Genomic DNA, 27660 nt, shown 5'->3' on the forward strand with positions numbered 1-27660 from the left:
CATTGGATCTTAATGAAAGAATAAATGAAAAGGCCTGAATGTAAGATGTTTCTTGCTTTCACACCCACTCATTTTCTCACTCACTCCATCTCACACTCACTCACGCTCTTCCTTTTGCACACATACTCCAAGAGGCCAGAATATTGCAGACAAATTAGCAAAGTGAATCCGTAAAAGGGTGGAACCACAGTGCACATCATGGGGACAGCCTCTCCCCATTAATCAAATCGGGGTAGAGGGTGTGTGCAGAGACTCCAGCCACTTACAGAAGTACCTGGCTAACAGAGCTGGGAGAAGGACCAGAAGAGACCAGAACGACATAGGCAAGAAGTGGAGCTGCGGAAAGGAGACAGGGACACAGAAGCGGTCGGCAGGTGTCAAGCACATAGGCTTGGTCAGCTGTGCATCGATGCCAACGACGACTGATTATAAAACAAGGTTTTTTTCATCGATTATTTTTTTCTGAAAAATCGAGCAAATACTGTACTTGTGCTGGCAGATACTCTGTAGGTAGCAGTTGGGATCTATGATTATGGCAGGTGTGCATATACATATACAAAAGTATTTGCCCCTTTCCGATTTCTTCAATTTTTACATGTCACGCTTAAATGTTTCAAAACTAATTTTAATATTAAAGATGTATAGAAGGAAAAGCGCTATCCGACCCTATCTGGTCATGAGGTCACAGAAGAACCCAGTCTAACAAGTAAAGAACTACAGGCCACACTTGCCTCAGTTAAGGTCACAATAAGAGTGGAACTGTTTTGGAAAGCATGGGCCCCATTTACATCTGGCATAAAGCTACAAAAGCATTCCACTGTAAGAACATCATACCAACAGTCACACACGGCGGTGGTAGAGTGATGGTCTGGGGTTGCTTTGCTGCTTCGTGACCTGGGTGACTTGTCATAATTGATGGAACCATAAATTCTGCTCTCTACCAGAAATGCTGGAATGTCCAGCAATCAGTTTGTGACCTAAAGTTTAAGCTCAGTTGGGTTATGCACCAGGACAATGATGTGAAGCACACAAGAAAGTCCTCCTCTGAATGGCTAAAAAAAATGTAGGTTTTGGAGAGGGCTAGTCAAAGTCCTAACTTGATTAGTGATAAACTTCAGAATCAAAAGTTTGGGTGGCAACTCAGGTGGCAAATATTCCTTAACTTTCTGAAAATTAGGATTTTTGGGGCCGAGGGGGGTAAAGTTGGGCGCTATACCCCCAGGTTGATTTAATTACCCCTGCGCCATGTGAAAGGCAGGCAAGCACTGCAGTTATGTTCCTTTTTCCAAATTTATTTATGTTCACATGCATTGCTCATGCATTTTTGAGCTTCACGTGGTGGCATGAACTCACATGGCCTTAGCCAGAGTTGCCAAGAACTCACGTTTTAGTGGAAATGCAAGCTGTTTTGCAAGCGTTACCATGCCAAGGCATGAAACCTCAGTCTTGTTAACCCTTACCTGCCTGGCCACTCAACTTTCTAGGGAATAGTCCCAAGTGATACATTCTAGCCTAGGCTGACTTTTCAAGATATGTGTAGGTGAGCATAAGAAAAGATAATGAAATGTAATCAGGTATATGTAACTGTCCCAGTTATGTTGTGAAGAGCAATTCAAGTCAACCCAAAATCAGGGTGGTAGTATAATCATAATATGTTACAGATAATACTGAGAGATTAAAAGTTAACATTAGTGTTTAGTTATTGATTTAACTACTGTCAAGGACATTCTGTAATGTTAATTATCAGCAATGGATTTTCCTTTGTACTTTATTAACACATGACTTTATTTTGATTTGGACGTGTCCCTGTGAAACATCATGTCGCAAGACAGACATAGGTTGATGTTTTCAGCTCATTTTGGCTTTGGCTTAATATATTTTTAATAAATCATCCCTCCTAGTTTTAGATTATGATCTCTTGTTCTAACATTACTCCTCCTTCAAAAAAAGTCCTTAGTCTTCTCCGATAATTTTTATTCTTTAACCATTTGTCATTTAGTAGCCTCTCTCTGAACTCTCACCAGAATGTCAATGGGGTTTGTCCACTAAAGGGAGAGTTAGCATGAGATTTGCAGTTTCCTCTGATATAAATGCTCCCAAGTCCCTCTCATCTGTAGTTCCTGACAGCACAGTATCCCCAAGTGCTATATTTTTCCTCTCATCCATTCTCTTAAACGTATGTTTAAAAGTAGCCATTTGGTTTATTCTAACAGGAATCTCTACCCTTTAGCACCCTTTGAGACCTGTTGTAGTGTGTAAGTATGGATCCTAGTACTGATAGCTTAGGTACCCCACTAGTAACTAGACAGTTACACCATTAATTACAAACTTTTCAGTCTCCTCTCACTAAGCTATTTTACATCCAAACCCAATGCCAAAGGCATCATTAGGTTTACCTGGAATACAGGAGCAGGTTTTGAGGCTCTGGCAGGAAACCGGTCTTGACCATGCAATTGGATACCTAGGTCAAGCCAATGAGTTAGTCAAACACTGAAGACAATGTGCTAGAGGAACTAGAACAAGAGTGGAGTCGATAATCAAGCCAGTAGTCAGCAACAGGTCAGACAAGGTCTCGGTAGGCCATGGGCAAACAAAGACAATAGGTTAGTTAACTACTAAAGACACGTTATTAGAGCCAAGGTCTTGGGAGTCCATGGTCAAACCAACTCAATGGTCAGCAATGGAAGGGCAATCAGTAGGATCAGGATAAGGTAACTGGGAACTGAGTAAAGAACGCCTGGTTGCCCAGGTGTCAGTTGTTTGCGCAACTGATTTCCAAAGATTTTACAAAGGTGTTCTTCTTTTATGAATATAATACTCATTTGCATGAGCAGCTGGTTGCCCTGCTGTGGCAGCTAAATGTAGAGAAGGAAGAAGTGACTGGATTCTCCTGTTATGTAGTGTTCGTGACACCCAACCACTGCAATCTATTTATGAAAACTTGTTTTCTCCTCCTGAAGAAGCCACATAAAAGCAAAACAGAGGATTATCATATTATCATATGGAAGTATTGAATGATTGAATTTATGAGAAAAGCCCGTTTTCATTTAGTCCATTTGTAAGTGCATAAATCATACAATACCATCTTTTGCATCTTGTTGAAACAATCTATACTATTGTGTGGTATCTTTTTTTGTCCGAGCTGCAAGTGCCCGCTTGTGGATTCATACCATGTTGGACATTTGGAGTGTGTTTATCTTGGCTTGCAGCTGTATCTAGTTGGGAAGTATTTCCCCTTATATTTATATATCACTTTGTGGCTACTTGTTACAGTGATCAGCAATATTCCTTTTTCCTTTGTTGTTTCCAGAAAAATGTGCTACTTTTTCAGGTTCCTGGATGCAGAGGTCTGTTATGTGGAATCAGACCATCTGAGAACATACCTTGCATTACCACTAATCTTAGAGAACAGCAGGAGGCACCAGCTTAAAAACTGCGTTCTAGCACAATGTTATTACACCAGGAAAATGTTAATCTATTAGATATCGTTCATCAAAAGCTAAACGTCAGCAACACATAACTTTCTTTTTATTGTGTTTAAGATGGTGCCCTGATAAATCAAATTGTGAAAACCAGTGGTTCTGTAAGAATCTAGCTGAGAATGGTATATCTATGCTCAATGATTAATACGTGTGAGCTTCTTAGGGTCTTTGAAGGACAGATTTGAGAACTAGTGGCCTACTCCTTGCAGAACTCTTGCACTTTGAAACTAGGTTCAGCACAAACAACTTTTGCACTGGTACAATATTCGCTGTCTTTTATAAATAAACATATGCAACTCATTAACCAACTGATCATCTTCATTTAAAAAGTGTGGTAATATTTGTGTTGAAAATTGAAAAGGGTAAGCTTAATATTAAACCTAAAAACTTTGGAGAGGATAACAATTTTATTCAGTGAGTGAGGTAAAGTGCTAACATGCAGTTTAGAATTTCTGAAGACCACATTTTTAGAGCCCATAATTTATAATGATTGGCTACAGATGGAAATTGATTTATGAAATTGGTTTCTGTGAGCGATCAGCTGCACATATGCGCAATGCCAAGTATCTGTTGGAGTGGTATGACCACACTGCCACTGGATATCTGCAGTAGGTTACCATCATCTGCAAAATCCTACGTTTCCTAGACTGGCTTTCACGGATCTGGATTTCGTTTCGCTAACGTAATGTTTCAAGCACACATGTACATTTGGTGATATATTTTGTGTTCTTCTGTCACATTAGTCGTAAGAAGTAATTTTACTTATAAGAAAACTGCACAAGTTAAAGTCACAAAGTGAAAGTGATCGGAGTTCCCCCCCCCCCAGCAAGTAACTTTATGAAAATATACATGTATGCTAACCTTGAAGAACCAGTGTGTAATTGTTGGTGTTAAAATTACAACACAAATTCATGTTCCACTTGATGTCACAGTAGACTTCCAGGTCTCTCATAAGTACATAAATTAAGATACTGTCCCTAACAGTATATATTGTGCATTCCTATTTTATTGCAGATTAAAATTCTACCACCGAGGACACTTTCTACAATGGGCAATACAGGCAATCTCCGAAGCATACATGTAGAAGGGGACTTTGCAGTGTGCATTGCCCTCTCTAATGACTATCAGCTCTATGTTTTTTTTTTTTTTATCAATGTACCTATTTTACATGCATTACTTATGAATGTTACCACCACATCCTTGCCTCTTAACGATGTTACTAGGTTATACTGGATTCACAGACACACACTAACACCTTTAGTTCATTTCCAGAAAATGCCTTTTATTCAGATAATGCCTGAGGCAGACTGACTCAGTACAGGCAGCAATAATAACTGATCAGCATTCCTGGGAACTTCCCAAGGTAGCCTACACAGACCTCTCCCTTCTCTTACAAAAAGGGTTACGCTGAACACTGAACACTTAGAGTGCCGAAGTCAGGGCACATTTTCATGCGTTTGACATAGTAAGAATTAGGTGAGAATCAAACTATGTACACTTTGCTTAGGGAAACATATGTATTTTTATTCAAGACAAGTTAAGCTGACCATGCATAGTTTAAGACAAACCCACATCTGATCACATAGTATAGTAGTAAAAACAAAAAACCCAACAATCTCCCCACCTATTATTGCCCCCCAAAAAATTCCAAACCAAATAGTAAAAGGTAACAGAAGCAAGATTGTTTTCTTAAAAGCCCCAAACCCATTAGTGAAATTATACAATAGTTGCAGTTGTACATGTATGTAGATTCCCATACCTGGGAACTCTCCAGGTTTCGTCCGGAGACTCTGGGTGAAGCGCCGCTTCTCGGTGTCAAGGTCACTAAGGGGTAGCTCTGGGTCGCGGGTATGGCGTGTGAGACAACCCACCAGTCAGTGGGACATCCTACCTGCATCCTAGCCAGAGCCAGAAAGTTCCCAGGGATGCAGATTGCACGCACAGCCCATGTAAGGGACAATACACAGTATAACACAGTTCAAGCACACAGAAAAAGGGGTTAAATTCCATAATCATGCTAAAGGAACAAAAAAATAGGAAGAAAGTATATGAATGGCAACCTTTTTGCATCTATGAACAAACCTTTTGAGGGCTGAAACTCCCATTACCCTTGTCATTGTTCAGGCCATTATAGTCAATGAAGGGTCATCTGTCTGTTTTGTATTATTATTCATTGCATTATATAGCGCCATCATATCCCACAGTGCTGTACAAAGAGTAAACAGGACATGGGAAGTAATGTATGACATAACAATTAGACTTACAGAAACAGGTTAGGAGGGCTCTGCTCAAGCAAACATATTAGGAAGGAAATAAATGTATTTCTTTTAAAAATTGTATATCTAATTTAGATTTTAAACATTACATTTATTGAGGGGAGGGCACCAGTGATATCATGATCCCTGTATTTCAGCTCTTATATGAAACGGAAAAAAAAGTGATGTCATTATGGCACTATAGCCCATACAATTATTGTTAGTATTAGTTTATGAGCTAGAATGGCCAATTACATGTTGGGATACATCATTACTTTAGCAGAGGAAGGATGCAGAAAAGAGCAAATTTCTGATGCATTAAAAACTGCATAAATAGTGTGAGAAAATGTTATTGAAATACGTAGTATGCTTTTTTGATTGTGTCCAGTTTATAGGTTGGAAGGGCCATTTTAAAAGTGATGTGCCTACTCTTGTGGATTTAACAATTTGTAACTAAATGCAGCATTAGAAAGATCATTCATAGTACTGTTAAATGCCAAATTATTCTGTTTAATTCCTTTTCGTAGGTCAGATTTTGCCTCATTCAAATTACGTGTCCTGTAACACAAAATCAGATGCGCATAGGCTGTTGCCATAGAAACTGCATTATTTTTAAAGTTTCTGCTGTACGTATGTATGGATTTACCTGCTTAAATCCTAGACCGCGCAGTTCATGTGGAACTGCATCATTAACAGCCAGAGTCTAAGGCAGTAGCTCTGAAGTTGTGCTCCTAACTTGACAGGGTGGTCCATCCATTAAAAGTGCACTCGAGCATCCACAGAGCGCACTCGAAAAATAATATTTGTATGTCTGATATTTGCCTTTTTTTTTAAAAAAAAAGAAGATGTTTTAAATGCCACTTATCTATAGTGGGACACAGAGCTTGTTATTGTATTCACAGCCAGTGTTGCACTAAGCACCATCGTTACAGACCAGAGTTTATCTTGGATTGCTTTGTATGTTTAAACACCAGACTGACATATAAGCATTAGAGAGCCAGTGACGTGTCTAATAATCTCAACACGGTATACATTGCCGTTTGTGACATTCAGGTCTTTGCTCTGCAAACACACAGCGTTCTATACATGCCACCAACCCTGATTTTTTTTCTCTCTTTTGTGAATGTCACATGCCCCCCCAATACATAATTTACACACATAATACCGTTAAATTACATGGATACTCATTTGTTGTTTTATGTTTTTCGCTATAACAAATTTTCTACAAGTTCACTCCACCTTCTATAGCTCTGTATGGTAAACATAATAAGTGCTTATCATAATATACACTGCTATGGGTCAAAATACCTATGAATCTAAGAACTATTCTGCAGTTCCATACATGTGTGTATTCACTAGCATATGTGATGACACATTTTCTGCCCCACACCTATTTCCCAATGCCCATCTGCACAGTCCGATGTCAGTGACATATTCTGAGCTGGGCCCGCTGGGGCTAAGGCGGCAGGTCCAGGGGGGTGGCCTGCCAAACGGGGGGGGGGTAGATCGCCTTCTTGGGTGATCAGGCACACCAGTATCCCTCTGTTCAATAGGCCGTTTAAAGGGGAGATCTTTGATCTCCTCAACTGGTCCATTTACACTATGGAGGATTCCATAGCTCCCCATTAGAAGGCGTGGCGCCCCTTTAAGACAGGGAACCCAGGGATATGATGTCATATCCAGGTGCTCCATGTCTTAAGGCACGCTTTTTGAGGCAGTGCAAACTTTCAAAGGGGTGTTTGGGGAGATGTTCCCTAGGTTACTACTACTATATACACACACACACACACACACACACACACACACACCATTTCTTCTTGTAAACACCTAGCCATTATGCAAAAACAATTATTACCTCCCTATCAACGCAATATCACCTGGATCTTTCCCATATCAATAGCAGATCACTGCAGCAATTGCTGGCCAGAGTTTAATGCAAGGACACAATCGGACCCCACCGCCTCCAATCTGATTGGATATACACACACATACATTATATATATATATATATATATATATATATCTATTTATGTATATATATACACACACACACACACATATACATACATACATACATACAGTGTTTATATTTGTGTGTGTGTATTTATCTATAGATACACACACTTTTGGGCATTTAAACGTGGACTGTTTAACATTAATCTGGAACATGAATGTATCTTTTTTGTAATATGAAAAGCATTGTAGATCTGGAAAGCTTTAGATGGGCAAATGCTTGATTTATAGACAGACAGATGTTTCTGATGTCTCCTTTTCTTTGAAGAATATAATACATCACACACTGCTCAGCATGATACAGTTTCTCCTTTCTTTATTCATCTTGAGACAATTATGAGACATGCCTACACGTGGCACACCCCCTTTCTAGGATTTTCAATTGCATTTCAGCATCTTACGTAGAAACCCCATACCATTGGTCGGTATGAGACTTGCCTCCAACTATGTCATCTGTGACACCATGTAGGTGAATGCAAATAGACTGACTCAGTAAGAAGCTCAGTGGCGCATCCTGAAAGAGAACCGGCATTAACAAAGCATCACCAGGCAGAAGAGACATGGCTCAATCGGCAGAAGACAGCAGGTAATAGGGACATCTGGGGAGATCTTGGGGGATGGTTACCATACTCATTAAAACAGAAAATAATTTTGAGCAGCAGACATTTGTACAGTAGCGGGTAAAATGCAGACCAGATTGGTGATGGTTGATGTCTGCTAGAAAAAAATGAATTAACAGTAAGGAATAAAAGATAGTAACGGAAATTCAAGTAAAATTGGTTTCTTTGTAGAGTATTGCAAATAACTCAACATTGATCAAATTGTGCATAGCTTGGGGTGGTGAGGGAAGATTTATTAAAGCATGACTAGAAGAAGGAGCTTTCTTCCTATGGAGAAAAATCTATATACCTCTTATTCATGTCTATACAGAATTTGACCGCATTTGGACCCATCTGGTCTGCCTGTTCTTTTTTTCCAGCTTAAAAAGACTTAAACCTTAATCAGTCCTTGGTCTCCTCCTTGGAATAGCCTTATGCTTATCCCATGCATGTTTAAATAACCTCTACCAATTCTGCTGGGAGGCTATTCCACTTATCTTCCACACCCTCAGTAAAAGTAAAACTTCATTACATCTATTATATATATAGTAATGCCAGAGCAATGGATGGAATATTGTGAATTTTTAATGCTACACATCTTTAAAAGAAAAAAAAAGTGCAAGTACAACTGAAGCAAGGGGTGGAAGGAGGGGGACTGTTCTGTTAGAATCATCTGCATTTGTCTGTTGGAATACAGAAATAAGTTTATGTAACACAGGTACTGTTCATGATTCTGCTACTAAAAGAGTCAATAGCATCCTTTACCCCTTCCCCCCCACACACTCTGTTCCTTTGCACTCAATTATTTTTTACACACACACACCTATTTTCCAAAGTAATTATGAGTTTTTGTTTTATGTGCCACGTCCAACAAGGAACACAAGCTAGTACATAACATAGAACCGGTTTTACAAATCCTCAGGCATTCTTTTGACATGTAACTACTCAGGTAAGGGATGGAGCCTTCTGTCAAGTACAGCTGAGTAGACAGTCGGCTCCTTGCTACTCACCCAGAAACGCACACTAACACACACTCGCCCTAAAACATACACTTAGAAAACCCCCTCACTCTATCACATATTCCACATGGCATTTCACACCTGAATTCTACATGTAGCCTTTCCTTATCTTAAGTTTGAAGACTGTAAGAAGCCTCGTTATTACCGCAAGGTCACGTAAAACCACATTACGCAATCCCGCTATACTCACCTCCATGAGTCGGCCCCTTTGAAGAATTTTGACAACTTGCATCAGTCAAATTTCTTGTTGATGGTGGAGGGGTTGTGTATGCATTCTACAAACTGCATAGTTAGAAAAGCTTCATAGTGGATTGTTCCTACTATGGTTCCTTCACTATTATCAAATTATGCCCTCCGAAAATGTTGTCAGGTTACTCCTGAAAAGGTTCTCTTACACAAAATCATTAGGAGATTTCACAAGTACAAGTCTTAGCTCATATACGGGATGCATTGGTTACAACAGAGTAAACTGCAACTGGACAGGAAATTTTAATCTACATTTTCAATCCATGACAGAGAGAAAGGTTGGCACCATGCTAGCCAGTGGAATAGACAGGCGTTTAATTTAATAATTAAAGGTGGAGTTAAACATGATACATGGCTATTTAGGAGGATGGTAAGTAGAAGTTTTGAGGAGACTGAAGTCCCTTCTTCTGGGGCAGTTAAGCACTCAATCACGCCATACATGACAAAATCATGTAACTTGATCATGGAAATACCATGTCTGTTATTAGTTATATTGAGCAGGCAATGAAACATCAAAATTAAACAATGCTTAAAGGGTTCATTTGAAGTTATGTGAAAAATCCCCCTTAGGCTGTCTGCAAGGAGCTTTTCTGCATACCACTGTTAGCTTAAAAATGGAATACCTGTGAAAATGCACTCACAAGTGAAAGCTTGAATAAAAATACTCCCAATCAGTTTAGTTTTGTCTCCTACATCAGCTTCTGATTGAATGACAAACTTTCCAGAATGAAATAATAGAATGAATGAATAGCACTGTGTGAGGTTAACACGAGGAAAATGCTTGCCATATGGATGTAAATCCCTTAGATCAAATGGCAGTCATGTGCTGAGAGAATGCTCCTGGTCAGCAAAAGCATTAACAAACCAGTCATGCTTACGGTTTCTTACAAAGGTCAGGGAGCATACTGTACCTCCTACCCTGCCTCTGTCTTTCAGAGATTTGAGCATTGTTTCAGTGAGAAATGCAGATTAGTAACCCCCTGACTCCTGTTGAGCCAGGTTCTTCTACTTCCACTGGTGGTTTATCCTTGCAGGTGTTTAGTCACCAAGCTTGTAGAGTCATGAGGGTCCAGGATGCAAGTACGCTAGCATGAATCCTTTCCTTACATATTTTTCTTGAGCACACAAAAACCATGGATCAAACAATACAGAAAAGGGTAAAAAGGAACATATAGCTTAGGACCAGAATATTAGCCTATCTAGTAGGCTATTAGGTCAGAAGCATAAATGGGCTGCAGCTGCCTCAAGTACTGCTTCTAGGAAGCAATGTATGTAACCGATTCCTTTGTGTGAAATAAGACTCACACTCTACGTGAGCTGGTCAACATGTGAAATGTATATGTTGTCCTGGAAAAAATAGCTGATGTAGCAACCCTCATCATAGTGGTTAATACATTATGCTATGGCTGTGGAGACACTTATGTTCTCCCAACCACATTATTGCTTTTATAATGCACTGTTGTAATTATTTGTTTTAGAGGACAAGCCATTCTTCTGCAAGTAATTATTGTCTACTCACTGGCAGCCGCTTCTCCTGTAATTCCCAGGATTCTCAGCTACTTTTGTTTGCAAGAATCATGGGGGTTGTAGCTCAACACTGGTTGCATAGTATACCCGACCTTGCTTAGCATTTAGCTTGTTGTCGGAATTTTGATATGAAATTATATAAACCACAATGTAACAAGCTTTGCAATATTTCTGTGTGTGTGAAAGTTTACATTGCTTGTTGTAGTAACTATATTATACAGAGATATTGTTTGTTGCTTTGTTTTGATTCTAATGATGCTGAATGCTTAAGACATATGCTGCTCACAAGGGAGCAGTTTCCATATTATGCGACTGAGATGGGCCCTTGAGATAAGCAAGCCATCAGATTTTAGAAAAAGGAGGGAGGGAGCCAGAGGGATAGCCAAGCTAAGCATGTGCAAGCAATGTTGCTTACAAAAAAAGAGCTTCACAAACATTTTCTCAGCCCAATCCAGCTAAGCAGTTGAACAGATGATGGGCCAAAATTACCACCAACACATAGCAGGTTTTGTTTGGCTGAATCCTCACAATTATCAAGAAAGTTACCCAGAGGCAACGTTTCACATTCACGTTTGTCCAGTCCTAGTGATGGGAAGGGTCAAATACAATGGTAGCAGTAGAGATCAAACAAAACATTCTGCCTGTAAGTCATGTTACAATGTAGCATAACCAACATACTGTGAACAATTTCATGTTCAAGCGGGAATGACGTTTATATAATCATGTGACACCAAAACTGCAGTAACACCAGTCATGCTTTATTGGATTTCTGCAACAGAAAGAAGATTCTTTGTGTAATACGTGGATTTTCAGCTTGTAACGCAGACGAACAGTTAAAAAAAAAATATATACATGATGATGAATTCATGTGCAGTCACATGCAGTAAATGTTTAAAATTACACTAGTCACGGCTGTAGGGTGCCCTACAACTCTCATTCTTCACATCAATCAATATCAATCTCTGACTTTCACCATCCATTCTATGCCAAGGCTGCAAGCAATAAGTGGCCTTGGGATATGATGCTTTATTCTTGGAAGGACGATTTGTTTAGTCTTTGTTGTATGAGAAATCAGAGGAAGTGCTAGTGGGAAGAAACAAGGAACCTTGCAGCTGACACAATAAAGATACAAGAATGTTTAAATAAAAAATTGCTGTTTTGGAGACATCTGGGGTCAAATTTGTACGGAAATGTTAGAATGCTGGGGAATTTTTGTTTTGTTATTCTGTTTTCCGACCCTTAGCTAAAGCTTCCTGATGCTGACACCTAAGCCTATTTGATAGGCTTACATGCCTTTGAGAGACAGGAGGCCTAATTAATTAATTTTTGCATTCAGTTGAGGAAACCACCCACCATTGTGCAGTTTTACATGCTTACTTACAAAGCCTGTTGCATCGAGATGGACCAGCTGATAGGTATTGAAGTAATACATACTTGTAATATATCCCTAACATTTCAGTTGTCCAAAGTAGGACACCTTTCGTTGAAGGGTTTAGCTACAGCTGGGTAAGGCAGACCTAGGCAATCAACCTACCTTTGACCTTGATATGTAGTGAAGCAGAACTCTGGGCTATTGCACAGCTTTACTAAGACGCAAGGTAGCCACGATGGATCTGCAACAGCACAGACCCTCTGCTGGGGGACACTCTTTGGGCTGGTCAGGAGAGATCAGTAGATCTCCCCAATAGGCCAGTGATCCCCACTTTCTGCAAAAGGCAATATAAGGAAGGCCTTTGCTTTTTTGGGACATTTGGATGAATTTACAGAACAATGAATGTTGGTGTTGGTCTCTAAGGACTGGCCTCTATAGAGAACTTCGCTTCCAGCCCCTCTTCGGGTTTCGCCCTCCCCCTTTATTTTTATTACAAACCACCTAATTTCCTAAATTTTTACTTCTTACAATTGCCAGGTGATTGCTTTCTAACACCTTCAAATGGACAAAATTATAGTACATGGGGTTACATGAACAAGGTGCTCTGACCTGTATATATGCATACAACTGTACAGGAACAAAAGCAAGGAAAACAACCAGAGGAAAACGGCCCTGCTAGTACTACAATCATGAAGTAGAATGATTGCACTTCTCACAGCAGCAATCTGTACCAGATACAAGACCTTTGTTGCATGGTACTTTCCCTAAGCATCAGGATGACTTGACTATTGCTTTTATACCCTAAAATAACATTAAACACCACTTCATTAACGTTCCAAAAACAGGGAGACGAAAGGCAATGATGTGGGACAAATAGGCTGTGCTAGAAGAGGCACACAGAAGACAGGAGGAAATAGACAATGTAAGAAAAGTGAAATATATGGTTGGTGGGTAAAAAATTGAGACAATTTGACCCAAAATGAAAATTACAGTCAAGATAATGGACCCCATTCAACAGATTGAGAAGTAGGCTACATAGTAGGCAGCTTGCGTCTCTAGCTTTTGTTTTAGCGCAGCCCCAGAGGACCAGCTTACAATAATCGCAGGTTGGCTACTTTACCGGCACTGGCATCCAGTGGCAGCATTACAATGTAATTAGATTAAGCAGCTGCTCGTGGGCGCATCATAGTCAGGTGGCCCCTAGATCCCTTATATTCTACCATCGTTATCTTGTTCCTCTAGTCCCTAAATAGGTGTTCCTTGCTCCTGTAGACTTACGTTGCTGAAAGGAGCGAAGAGGGTGACAGCCAGTGGCAGTATATGGTCTTTACAGTGCTTGGCATCAGAATTTTCACCCAGTCCTTTCATGAAGTTGGGCTGAGGATGGTGAGGAAGTGTAGAGCAAAGGCACACAACAGAGAAGAACAAATGAGCACATCTGAGAATCTACTGACAACTGCAGACAGTTGGTGTTGGTATTGCCGGTGCATTGGATAAAATTGAACAGCCTGACAGTATTGTTCCTTTAACATATGGTATGCATTGAGAGCCCTATGTGAATTTTTTGATTAGGCTCTGGAAACCTAGAGCCGCCCCTACTGGCATCACAGTATGTCTACAAGCTTTCTGTGCCAATACTAAGAACAGGACACTGTTGAAGCCATTCATATACCAAACTGTAAGTGGCTTGTACAGAGAGAGACCACATAAACAAGGAAAAACTTAGTTTGTCCACTAATACCAGCAAAATAAATTTGGGACATGACAGCACGTGCCAGTCCTCACTCATTTCAATAACTGCAATACTGAGATTTGTTTTCCCACAAGTTGAGGTGAACGTGCTCTGACTGTTCTGCTGGCTGTTACAATATTTGTGCAATCATCAGCAATTTCTTTGCAGCAGAACAGGGGCTCATGTTAAATGGGCACTCTATCTGTCATATGCACTTTAACGCACATGATAGCTGAGTGGTCCTTTTATTATTTTGTAGTGTTCCCCTTGCGATGTGTGCGGCATAATGCAGTATCTCCCCGTATGCATGCACTACCCCAACCCAGCCATTTGCCGTACAGATCACATGAACACGATACATTTCCGTCGGCGAGCTCCAGCTCTGTCTCTGAGAAAGCTTCAGGGTGCAAAGTGCTCTCACCATTCCGCATGCTGTCTGGGACGCTAGAGTCTAGGACATTGGAGTCTATTTATAATCCTATCAATTGGAATTACTTGGGAACAGGTCCAACCAGTGACCTATCTGAACTCTCACACGATTACTACATTATACAGTCAGGGTCACCGGGTCACCATCAGTGTGGTAGAGCAGCTATAGCTGTGCAAGTCTTTCTTGTTTGTCACACATGCAATGTGTAGAGTTGTGCCAGCAGCAGGGCAACGCCATGATGTCAGCACAGGGTCTGCAATAGCTCCATGCTGATGTCTGATGCATTACTGCATGCTTCTTGCTGCTGGACCCTGCTCTATATACCAGGCCCACAGCAAGCATGAAAGACAGGCATAGATGGGTATGCAGAATGTTGATTGGTACAGGGAGGGTTGGACTTGTGGTGGCTTTGGTATAGGAAAATAGACACTGGAGGGGGGCAGATAGGAATGAATTATGTGGAGATTGGGAAGTAAAGGTGTAGGGACACTGGGGGACAGAAGGGCATAGACACTGAGGGAGAGAGAAAGGTAGAGGGGTCATGGATACTGCAGGATGAGAAGAAGGCTAGGGTTATGGGCAATGAGGCGGTTTTACTGTTGCAGTGTTAGGCGAGTTGTGCTAACATATTACTTAGTGCTGATTGGTAGTTCAGGGGTAGCGTGATATACACGTTTCTATCGCCAAGCCCTAACAATGCCTCTTTTCTGCTGTGCTGGTTTTGTTAATTGTATTATTGAACACACCAGAGCCTACATCCAATCAATAACTCACCATAGCATTGTGTGATTACCAGTAGCTAATCTACTAGCTATAATTCACCGTCCCTTTTACTTCTGTTAGTACTAGGCTGTGCCAACTGTCTACATACATGAACTTTGATGCTAGCATCTATAACGTGTCCTTGGTTATTACTGTAAAACATTAAAATAACTGAAAACAGAATAACGTTCATTTACCTTCTAAATGGGTGAAAGAGCTGAGGTTATTGCAAGACAAGCCAATATTCCGAAATGATAGGCGGTTGGTGTTATTAAAGGCACATTCCAGCCATGATATGCACTTTAACGCATATGATTGCTGTGATGGTCCTTTAAATTAACATGGCATCCCACTTGCAAATGCATTGGGAGAAACTGCAGAATTCCCACCACCACATGCATTGGCCCCTTTCCTGCAGCTCTATGAATGAGACGAGGAGCTGTTTGGTCGTGCACATTTCCTGCCACATGATACACTGACCGCCTGTTAGCTCCCGCATCAAATGCATTACATGCATTTTATATATAAATCCATGTTAGTATATTAAGGATTAACTATATTCTTGTGAAAAGTTTGACTACAAGTCACATCGCCATAGTAACCAATGGAATATCTCTGCTGATTGGACCGTTTCTGTGGTTGCCATTTAGCAACCATGTAAATCCCTACTTACCCATTCTATCCAGTACCTACGTTGTATCGCAGGTACCCTAAAGCCAGGCATGTCCAAAGTCTGGACTGATAAGGCCCCACAGATAAGTTGCCCAATTAAATTTGCATTTAATTTTAATGGTTCAAAGAATGTCAGGCAAAATGGTCGGCCCTTGCACATGTTCACTTCATCAAATCTGGCACTCTTCGAAAAAAAAAGTTTGGACATGCCTGCCTTAAGCACTGAGATTATGGGTCCCGTCTGCTGCCGAGTTCCTTGCAGGACATGATCGTAAACGGATGAGTTATGATCAAAAATGGTTTGAAAAAACCCTACACCTTTTACCTATGTCCATACATATTATGCCTTCTAGGCCATAACCGCATGATCACTGCATTCAGTGCCAGATTTTTCTTTAGACGGCTAATGTCACGTGTATAAGGGCATATTTGCGTGGTAATTAACTGCTAAGAAGGAAGAGCGCAGTTCATGTGCAAGCTGTTAAAAGTGGTTCTTATCTCCATTCAAGTTTCTATACAAGAGATCATTGTCTAAAAGCGGAGGGTCGAAGGTTAAGATGTATTGTAAGGAAGTTTTACTTTTCCACGAGTGGAAGATAAATGGAACAACCTCCCAGCAGAAGAGGCTTATACAGTGAGAGAACTGAATCCCTTTTTACCAAATGCTGATTCAGACACTATTCCCCTTTTCCATGCATAGTGTACCCACACTAACTATATGTTGGTTTTTTTTTTTTGGTTTTTTTTTTTTTTAAAGGACCACCAAGGTTTTTATTTAATAGTATTTTTATATGTGTAGTCCAATAGTATAAAAAAAAATAGAAAAAAAAATCCACTTTTCATAGAATTTCCAAAGTAAAGCATCACTAAACTAGTTAACAAAAATACATCTGAAATGTAATAATTATCATATGTTTAATTAAATTATAAAAATTTTTTACAAAAAGCAGTTGCTGCCATTCTGTACACCCAAAATAGAGCCAAGAAAACAATGTTTGTCAAAATTATTTCCAGTCATTTACCTCATTAAACTAACTTTTGAGATGAAATGAGCACTCCAGCACCATTCTCATCTATAATCTATGTGGGAGCCTGTATAGCATGGATTCCAATGCATTTTACTGCATATAAATCGGTGAATGCATTCTTTATTTATTGAAGTTTTAAAATGATACTTTCTTCTCATTTAGCCCCTCCCCTCACAACTTCTGAAATGGAAAAGCATACTTAAGTACACTTGCTGCATGTGCAGAAAGGCACTCCCATTAAAATCGATGGGAGTAGCTGCAGCCAATCACACGTGTGCCAGCTGAACATTGATGTTTACCTAGCATAGGTGCAATTGTATGTCTCTTCTCTACTTGACTTTAATTGGGAGATCAGTTCCCATCGACTTCAATGGCAGCGATACACTGGATGTATACTGAAGTATGCTTGCTGCTTGCGCTTGGAAATTTTTAACCCCAGTAACTAAACAATGCACATACCAATTTATGTGCAATAAAAAAAAATCCAAATTATATAGCAAAATAAATAACTGTCCAGGTTAATTATTCTCTAGGAAAAGAAGAACGGATTATAAACGACTTAATAGTTTATATTGTATGTTCTTCGTGTGACGCGTCAGAGGTTTGTTATGCGATTACATCCCGTGCACATAACAAGTTGTGTAACTTGACCTCTGATCAATTACCCCAGGGCTGTGCTCCCATGCAGCCTTGTGTTTATGTTTCACGCTATCCTTGTTGTAGCCATCCTGTTGTGTAATCTGTGTGATTATTTTGTATTATTATTTGGCCGCGACATGAAAATGATGTTGTTGGTCATAGATTTGGGAAGATAAAAAGGTGGTATCAATACATTTCCAAACATTATTAGTCACATGTCACAGTGTCCGGGAGATCCATGCTGGTAATCAGGGCTGGACTATGACTTAATATAGGTGTTGAAACAATTAGATGACTTCTGCAACTACAACATAAGCCTAGGACCAGTGGCTCACCTGATTTGCCCCGCAGGCCTGGACTGGTGAGTCAGTGGCAGGTTGGGCTACGTACATACAGCTGCAGCGTGCGGCCCCGGGCTGGATATATGTAGCCCTCTGTAGCCAGAGTATGAAAACTTAATGTGTAGCCATTCGTTACCCAGCCAGCGGCTGCATGCACTCCACTTGGTAGCCACTGGCCTTAAAGAGACAGGGCTGAGCCTGGTGACCATATATTAATTATATAGTACTAGCAGATTTCCACAGCCCTGCATGCTGAATTATACAGCGATGCTATTTTTAGTTTACATTTTATTTTGTAACTGTATCCTCTAATCTTCCCATCTTGATTTATATTGTGCCAGCAAAGATTTGTTTTTGTTTGTTAGAAAGCAAAGTAACACACACACACATTATATATAGTATAGGTATATCGTATGTTGCTTGATATACATGTGTCAACTCGCATGTCCCAGGGCTGAAAATAAACTATGCCCTTTTACTGTATGGCAACCTTGTGGTTTTTGTCATAACAAAATACACCATGTACCAGAGTCACGTCGCTGTTCCCGTCAATATGTTTCTGTGATTACATCACCCAGCAGGCAGGGCTCCCGCGTTCCATTTCAGGAAGCCGGACCTTGGCACGTCTTATTGTAGAAATAGCGCCCACAGAGGAGGGGGGGGGGGTGCGGCGGCGTGACTTTTCTTTATTCTTTTAACCAGTCGCGGAAGGGGTCGGCGCATAAAGGTCCAACCAGTGAGGGGCAGGGCAGAGGCGCGTCCCTAGGCTGCCAATCAGCAGCTAGCTATTGAATACATACATAATAGCTCTAGCTAAGTTCTAGCGTTAAATCGTAGTGTTCGCGTATCACTGAGAATCTGCAACCGGTGCCATCATGTCTCCCCCGGCCTCAAACACAGAGAAACAGGAAAGGAACCGGCAGGAGAAACGGACAGGGTGAGTGAGCGCATCTGTTTGGGACCTCAGCTTCTGTGCGCGCGTGTCACCTGTGTCCTCATTGGGTGACATACAGTACCCGTTAGATGATCGTGTTCGAAAGCCAGAGCAGCAGCTGGACCGGTGAAATCCCGGGACACTTCTTCGCGAGAAGTAGGGCATATTTGAAACATGTCTGATACTTTGGGGCAGGTGAGGGGGACTGAAGAGAAAACTACCACCTAGAGCCTTGATAGACCCTGCTAGCTGTGTTTGCAAATACAAAACCCAAACATTAGGTAGTGGCATCCAAAAAAATAATAATTGAGCTGCTCTGGGAAATCACTCCCTTTCCCTCTTACAAACCAGTTTCTGATTAAGTTCAAAACTACTATTTTATTATTAAACCTGCCCGTTTGCCCCTTCCTGTCTCACTGTAATTTCATCCCTAACAATATGTTAGGATTGTATTAGTGTGTAATGCTGGGTAACTAATGGCTACACGTTAAGTTTTCATACTCATGCAGCGTAGCGCTACATATATCCAGCATGTGACCCAAATCAGATGAGTCCTAGGCTTATTTTGTATTTGCAGAAGTCATGTAATTGCTTCAACACCTATATTAAATCGTAGTCCAGCCCTGATTACTATATATATATATATATATATATATATATATATATATATATATATATATATATATATAATGTGTGTGTGTGTGTGTGTGTGTGTATATATATATATATATATATATAGCTATATATATATATATATATATATATATATATATATATATATAGCTTGTCCACCAGCATTGCCTATTTCTTTTTTGTAGGAGGCCATTGCTAGCATTATCCACAATCATTTATTTATTCTACTGCTTTCCGTTTCTATCTGTCCACAAAGAAAATGAGTAATTGGATGACATAGTGACTCATGCTTGCCATTTCCCTGTGTAGGTGGATTTCAATGGCCTGGTAGCGTCTATTTACTCTAATTCTCTATAAACGACATCCCAGGTATATCCAATTACTGTACAAAACGATATGGTGGCCACGAAGAACGGCAAGGAATGAGCGGCATAAATTATGGAAGCATAATGAAATCCATTGTGTATAATCAATAAGTTTTAGTAGCCACCACGCATAAAAACATTAGTGATGGTGTTTGTGTCCGCCGCATCCCATTGCATTACAGCAGTTGTGGCTAGATTATTCTTCATCATTCATACGCTTTGGCGAAGTCTGTGTTTCTGTTATTCTGTACTTATTCTGTACTTATTCTGTGTTTCTTCCAATGCCTTTTCATATAAAACTTCAAATTGTGTGTGTGTGTCTATATCTATCTATATATCACACCATTCAAAAGCTTGGGGTCATTTAGAAATGTCTCTTTCCACGAAAAAAGCACATTTTGGCCATTAAAATAACATAAAATGGATCAAAATGTTGAAAATGACTATTGTAGCTGGAAAGTGATGCTTTTTAATGGATTATCTTAATAGGTGTACAGAGGCCCTTTATCAACAACCATCACCCCTGTGTTCTAATGGCACGTTGTATTAGCTAGTCTTATGCCATTAGGGGTTATTCTGGTGCAAAGTTTGAAAAGTGATCTTAGAGTGGTCAAGACAGCAGAAACTTTCTTTTGGTTGCCATAGAGTCATTACAAATCCACCAACGTATATTAGTTAAAGTGATCTAAATAATTAGCTCCAATATATTTATCAGCCATGGCCACGCTCATGGTGTTCTAGCTCTGAGCACGGGGAGTACCTCTATGGTGGTTGTCCATACCAGTGCTCACCTGTCTTAAGCCAGCGGTAGGTACACATGCGCGTTTTCCCCTGGGGATCTGTTGTTTTTATTATTATTATTGCTTTAGATAGCTTGTAGAGATCACCTCCTGTAAATTCAACCTGTCCCGGTCGTAATGCGGATGTCTGTACAACAAACCATAGTAATGGATGTTATCTTTGTATACCCAAGTAACAGCACTTGTAATAAGGCACTTAAGGCAGCAGTGACTCCGTGACAAGTTCATTAACGGTACGCTTAGATAAGTGTACACAAATTTGCATCTCCTCCTTCATAAAGTTGTGTTAGTTCCCTGATCTTTATCCAATGGCAAATAAACGGTTTGATAACGGCAGTGAGATAAAACTAGCTGCTGCTTCCCTCTGGGGATAGGCTAAAGCAAAGTCATTGCTAAATTAAGCAAGTTCTGTACCTCTGTAACATATAAATCTATTTGATCTTCTTGATAAAAAGCATGTGAGTTTCTGCACAGTCTTTAATTACTCCCTTCATTTCCTGCAATGTTCTAATCCCCGTGACGCACGCCTGACTGGACGCTATTAGTAATTCCCAATGATTCACGTCCACCACGTATTCATTCTGTCGCTGGTTCTATTCCTGCCTCAAATTCCCCGGTTAAAGGGACAGTAACACCTAAAATAAACACTGTCATATGCCGTTCCCCAAGGTGTCATTTTCTTTTGGTTAGCCCTAAAACCTTAATTTAGTACAAATAAATGTTACTACTAATACTATGTTTAATAGGAAGCTGCGGTAGATTATACTAATATAATATATATATGTATATATGTATGTTATGTATCTCTGGCATGTGATGTAGGCCAGGCAAAGTCCTCATACGGAAGAATTTATGACATGAATACTTTACATTCCTGCATTTCTTCCTAAATTTTAAAAAGGGCAAAGCATTTGAATGTAAGCATTAAATGTGCTCAGACGCGTTTCCCATTGCCCTGCCGTTTCAGCGCCTTCCCTGGCCTGTATGGTGTTAAGCTTTTACATTTTAAATCAAAAACTTCAATGGCAAACTCTAACGGTAACTGATGGCATAGTCTCCCAGCCTGTATTAATATACGTGGAAACATCTGAGAATATTATGCGATTAGCATCGGTAAGATGATGCCTTCCTTGGGGCCTTGAAGCAGTTTCATGGAGAAATTCCATTCTTTCTCCCCTATGTAGAAAATGCTGCGGTAAATTTTCTTGTGATTTTCCAGGCTTCGAATCCCATCCTATGGATCATCTTATTTTCTTTTCGCTCTGGGAGATCATAGTCCATGCGGTTCCCAGAACCACGAAGGAAATGGAAGCTTTCTCTGATTTAAGGGGCTCTCCTCGGGATATTAACAAAAAATAGTTTCATGTACTACTTTGTAATGAAACTACTGCAAAGCATCACACACACACTAAGAGTTTCTCTCGTACTGCAAGAAAGTTTTTAAATCTTTTTTTTTTAAACCTGGCTTACTAGTTCGCAGATTATGCAATCACTTGGGAACTGGCTGTTACTAGAAAACTATCCTATTTATATCCTGGGTCAAGGATGTCTGCACATTATTTAGAAACCAAGTCTGGTTTTCCATTTTAAGATGATTTATTATCAGCTCTGGAACATTGTATTTAAATTTGTATGATTTTCCCCAACCCGGACAGTTTTTAATAGTTTTCACCCGCATCCTAGTGCATGTATATAAGACCTGCTGCAGTGGAACTTCCTGGGGATATGATTCCCATTTAAAACAACCCGTTGGTTGCTGCTTGCACCAGTCTTTGAGTATTTCCATTGTTGTTTTGACTGGATTTTTCCTGCCACTGGGTCATTGGGGAAATTCTGCCTTTTCTCTGCTCCGTTAATGGCACACAGTTTGAGAGGCTGTAGGTGCGCTCCTCACCTTCCCCCTTTCTGGAACTCAATGGGTTAACCAGCATTCGTTGTCAAATTGCCTTACCATATTCCAAATTCAGCATTTATGAGGTTAATAGAACACTGCATATTTAATGTGAGTGTGTGTGTGTCACACGGGTACACAGAGCAGCAATTTAATCTAGAAAACGCCCTACAGCAATGTTGTGCTGACTGTGGGTACGTTCTGTGCTTTCAGTTGGCTTCTTGTACACTTTGGCTTATTTAGCCTTGGCCACATCCCATCTGTGATGAAAATGCAATCAAAAAGCTGGCAAGGCATTCTAGAGATGTATACAGTGGAACTTTTTTCAACTTTTTTCCCCCTAGAATCCGTCAATGACTTTATAAAAGAGGATATTCCTGTTGGTGGAAGGGAAGAAAAGCACGTTCACAAGGTTGCTCTAGATCATTTCCCCTTCCACTCTTTACCATGAACCAAGGCTGGTAACCAACTCTCTGGCTGTACATTGTTGGCTTGTTGAAATCTGGTTGTGGTTCTGCAGCCCCAGCACTTGTAATTAAGGCGTAGAACCCCAGATTCACTATGCTGACAAGGCTTGTAGTGAAGCCTTCATTTGCTGCAGGCCATCATTAACTCTATGTCAAAGCTGGTGTTTTAATTCAAAAGTGTGCTACAGAGTTTATAGCCTGTAGTCCTGTACAATACAGTTGTATTCAGTAAGAATATTCGTATGTAGTACAGATACAGACATATTATTCACTTAGCTGCTGTATTGCTGAACAGAGTTCTAGGGTTCACTGAAGGAAATATTAGAAATAATAATTTCAGTACATATACCGTTTGTAGGCTACTTGTTCATGATATACGTTCTGGGCCACACAAACCACAAAGGGAAATCACCAAGTTATTAATAATCCTAGGCCTGCATTATATTTGTAGCAGAAACCCTAGGAATGGAAATTATTGCGTGCAAGTTGTTCATTTGGGGTTTTTTTGTTTTTGTGACATTGGTAATGTAACAGTTTACTAGATTTTGTATTATCATTATTCGATTACAAATGATACACTAAATGTAGTTGTACAGATGGATGCATAATACTTTAAATCACTGAGGCTATATGGTGAAGTTAATTGCTTTATGGAAGTGGGGGGTTAATTCTCAGCTGAATGTATAGGCATGGATACAGCAAGCCTTTTTAAAGGGCGAGTAGATCATGTGTCTTACAGAATAGGAATACATACATAGAACTATTTATCAAAGTGCAGGAGGTGGTAACACAAATTCTATAGTACTGTTTCATGCCCCCCCCCCCCCGCTCAGCTTCTAAAAATGAAGAATGAATAGCTTGTATTCACTCTGCAATGCATATCGCTATTCATTCTTCATTTTCCATTCCATTTGCTCTGTAGAGTCACGTTACAAGCCTATAACATCTAAAATCCTATAACCTGCATGAAAATGCAAAAAAAAAACCTGGTATGTAAATTTCACTCTGTACAGTCATTGTGACCTACAAAGATTGGAATTTTTCTGAGCCTCCTGTAATGATTGTGTTCTACTTTGTGAGAAGAAACTCTGATTGGCCAGCATGGCCAACACCCACAAAAACTACTCTGATACATTTAAAGAGCCCCTACTGTCACATAACGTGTCATTGTCTTATAATATGATGCAGAATTTTTTATTTTTTCATTTAGCCCAGCTTTACACGTTTTAATGTATTTTCATATAATAATGCTAAATTGGCACAAACTATCTCCTTTATGCTTTTACTTGTGTTCTATTTGTGGTAGGATTTATGTTTGGCTTAATGTTTGACTCCCACAATATATTTCCACTATTATTTTTAATATATTTTGATGTTGCAAACACATTTAAAGCAAGAAGCTGTTTTGCATAATATTTTTGTATTTTTCTTAATTGTTTCTCTCTCTGCTGTAATACTGAATTATATGGAAACGCAACAAATAATAAAATTATATATATATTTTTTTTTTTTTCTTTGCTTCAAACATGCGATCAAAGGCTGTCAATCTAACCGCTGGTACTCTGTTTTGCAGATACACTTATGAAGAGTACAAACAGACTGCAGACTGGCTGCTTTCCAATACAGAGCATCGTCCCACTGTGGCTATTGTGTGTGGGTCAGGACTTGGGGGACTAGGAGATCTTCTGAAGGATCAAGTAGCTTTCCATTACTCTGACATTCCCAACTTCCCACAGAGCACAGGTATGTAAACTAGTAACATCTGGGCTCGGTTCAAGTGAATGGGCTCAATTAAGTGTCTTGACTTCCAGGGATTAGACTGGTATTCTGAGGAGCTAGCAAGTGCCTTATGAAGACAAGGTTTTATGCATGTTTAAAGCTTTGAATATAATGTTGAAACTTGAATGGTAAAACTTGATGTTTTACCATCAAGAAAAATAAACATGATGCAAGTTTGGTTCTTGAAAGGCATCATGGACGAAGTCCAATAACAGCTTGAGAATTACCTTTCTATGTTTTCTGTACACAATATGTAATTTTCTAACTTTATACCATTTGTACTGGATTTATGTTAGATGTATTGCATGATGAGAAACTCATCGTTTACACATTCCGCTTCACCCCTTCTAGTTCCTGGTCATGCTGGACGTCTAATATTTGGAAACCTCAATGGAAAGCCTTGTGTTTGCATGCAAGGCCGCTTCCACTTCTATGAAGGTTACCCACTGTGGAAGGTAAGATTCTCCCAAAGAGACGAAAACTATTCAGGTTACTGATGGCTACCCTGAAAGCATAACGAATGCCCGCATAGTTTGTTGTTTGATTAAAGTTAACTGAATAGGAGGAACATTTCCAAGGTCATTCTTGATCATTAATTTTCACAGACATTCTTACAATCAAGTAATAGCAATGTTAATATTGGGCAGTTATTAGATGCATTAATGTTATATGGTCATTTTGTGTAGTAAACAGCAAGGGGAATGAATGTACTTGCAGTGACTATTGTGCAGCCTCAATACTCTTTTTCATCCTTCAGGTTACGTTCCCCGTTCGTGTATTCCGCCTGATGGGGGTGGAAACTGTCATTGTCACCAATGCCGCAGGGGGACTTAATCAAGACTATAAAGTGGGGGACATTATGGTGATAAAGGACCATATTAATATCCCAGGTTTTGCAGGAAATAATCCACTGTCTGGTCCTAATGATGAAAGGTAATTTTCTTCAACATTGTTTTTTTTTTGGTTTCTGTAAATTGATTTGTGTTCGCATCGGTATGTGGAACGCTTCTGCTTCTCAGAAAATCTCAAGCTCTTCTGTGCATTTTATTTGACCCGTCTTAGCAGCTGCTCAGAAACAGATGTGCATTTCAACAAAAAAATTCCCAACAAAATATTATGAACAGAAACGGTTATGTGGTAATGAAGATGGGTGCTCATGGCATGTAGTTGATGTCACGAACATCCAGAAGTTGTTCCGCTAAAGATAGAACGACTACTGACTACTATAAAAAATGTGAGAGTCTGGTTTCTTTCTATGTTTCTCATATTAGTTTGAAATAGCGTTTGATGCATTTTGCCTAGTTTTGCATTCAGCGCGGAATTAACAATCTTGATAATCTGTCCCTTTTTAAAGTACTTTAACTTTCCTTCTAACAGATTTGGTCCCCGGTTTCCCCCCATGTCTGATGCCTATGACAAAGAGATAAGGAAGCTGGTTGTGGCTATTGGGAGCGAGCTGGGATTTGAGGAGAAGATAAAAGAAGGAGTGTACTGTGGCCTTGGGGGACCCAATTTTGAAACCATTGCTGAATGCCGTTTCTTAAACCGTCTCGGGGCTGATGCTGTCGGTAAGTGAATGCAAACAGTTGTGTTGTATAGACTGGTTAAAAAAGAAAACAAAATATGTATGTTATGTAGTCTACTTTTGTAATTATGCTGTGTTTTCTGCTTAATATGTTTTATTAAGGTTAGAACCAGAAATACAAGGGTTATTACATGTATAGAGCAACAGCAGACTCCCTAACAAATTACAATCAATTAAAAAAATGTAACTTTTACTAAAAAAATAATACTACTGGTGTCAATATATGAAATTAACAATAATGCGAATATGTAACAAACAAATTCTATTTTACATATCGCATCTCTCCTTTTATCCCCTCAGGTATGAGCACGGTCCATGAAGTAGTTGTTGCCAGACATTGTGGCCTCCGTGTCATGGGCTTGTCTCTCATTACCAACAAAGCTGTGATGGACTATGACAGTGAAGCCACGGCTAACCATGAGGAGGTACTCCAGGCTGGAAAGGACAGCGCCAAGTATTTAGAAAAACTGGTGGCCACTGTCATCCAGCGAATTGAGCTGAACAACAATGTGATATAGAAGACAATGAATCGTTTAGGTGGAGGAGGTTTGGGTCTGTGACATCATCTTTATGACCTCCACTAAAAATACTGGCCAATGCCAAACTCAGTTCCAAGTATACTAGTACTGTGCATCTCAGCCTTTATAGGGACCTATAATTACTTCACTAAATCCAGCATTCTCTTAATCAGCAAACATTCCCAAGTAGAAGTGTTTTTAAACCATATTTCCATAAAACATTTCTCCATCTCCCTCTTGGATTGTGTTGGCGTTGAGCATAAAATCTCCTAATTAATCCAATTAATCTTGAAGGCTCTTGTAGCCCCATGTAGATACTGATATTTATATAAAACATTATCTATTCCAGATTAGAGGGTTCAGTTTTAATTTCCATCTGTACCTTTTAGCCCCTTGTGAAAATGACATCATTGAGGTGATCTGTAACTATTTATTAATGTATTGAGGACATGTTACATTTTTGAACAGTGTGTTTGCGTTCACACTTTTTTAAAGGTATTTTTGTTGACTATAATATAAATATATACAAGTATAATAATACACTTAAAATTTGATTGACAAAAATATACAA

The 27660-nt window shown here is 39.7% G+C and overlaps 1 protein-coding gene across 2 annotated transcripts; it reads left to right on the top strand.

The window, feature by feature from the left end:
* The first annotated feature begins 8216 nt into the window (after positions 1–8216).
* PNP (purine nucleoside phosphorylase) lies at positions 8217–27647 on the top strand. 2 transcript variants are annotated; one of them, XM_053468502.1, is made up of 6 exons: positions 8217–8336; positions 24781–24950; positions 25338–25441; positions 25744–25919; positions 26364–26554; positions 26872–27647. In XM_053468502.1, exons 1-6 carry the CDS (start codon positions 8311–8313, stop codon positions 27087–27089), a joined length of 885 nt encoding a protein of 294 aa, XP_053324477.1. In that variant the 5' UTR covers positions 8217–8310; the 3' UTR covers positions 27090–27647. The 2 variants fall into 2 exon arrangements, with proteins under 2 accessions (XP_053324477.1, XP_053324476.1); XM_053468501.1 differs by lacking the exon at positions 8217–8336 and adding an exon at positions 18861–19054.
* Positions 27648–27660: the final 13 nt, after the last annotated feature.

This window comes from Spea bombifrons, chromosome 1 (genome assembly GCF_027358695.1).
Source record: "Spea bombifrons isolate aSpeBom1 chromosome 1, aSpeBom1.2.pri, whole genome shotgun sequence".
Taxonomy (NCBI): domain Eukaryota; kingdom Metazoa; phylum Chordata; class Amphibia; order Anura; family Pelobatidae; genus Spea; species Spea bombifrons.

Coding starts and splice junctions, on each gene's coding strand:
- PNP (XM_053468501.1), top strand. CDS start 18,993: ATGTCTCCCCCGGCCTCAAACACAGAGAAACAGGAAAGGAACCGGCAG. Junction 24,951..25,337: donor CAACTTCCCACAGAGCACAG/GTATGTAAACTA, acceptor CACCCCTTCTAG/TTCCTGGTCATGCTGGACGT. Junction 25,442..25,743: donor AAGGTTACCCACTGTGGAAG/GTAAGATTCTCC, acceptor TTCATCCTTCAG/GTTACGTTCCCCGTTCGTGT.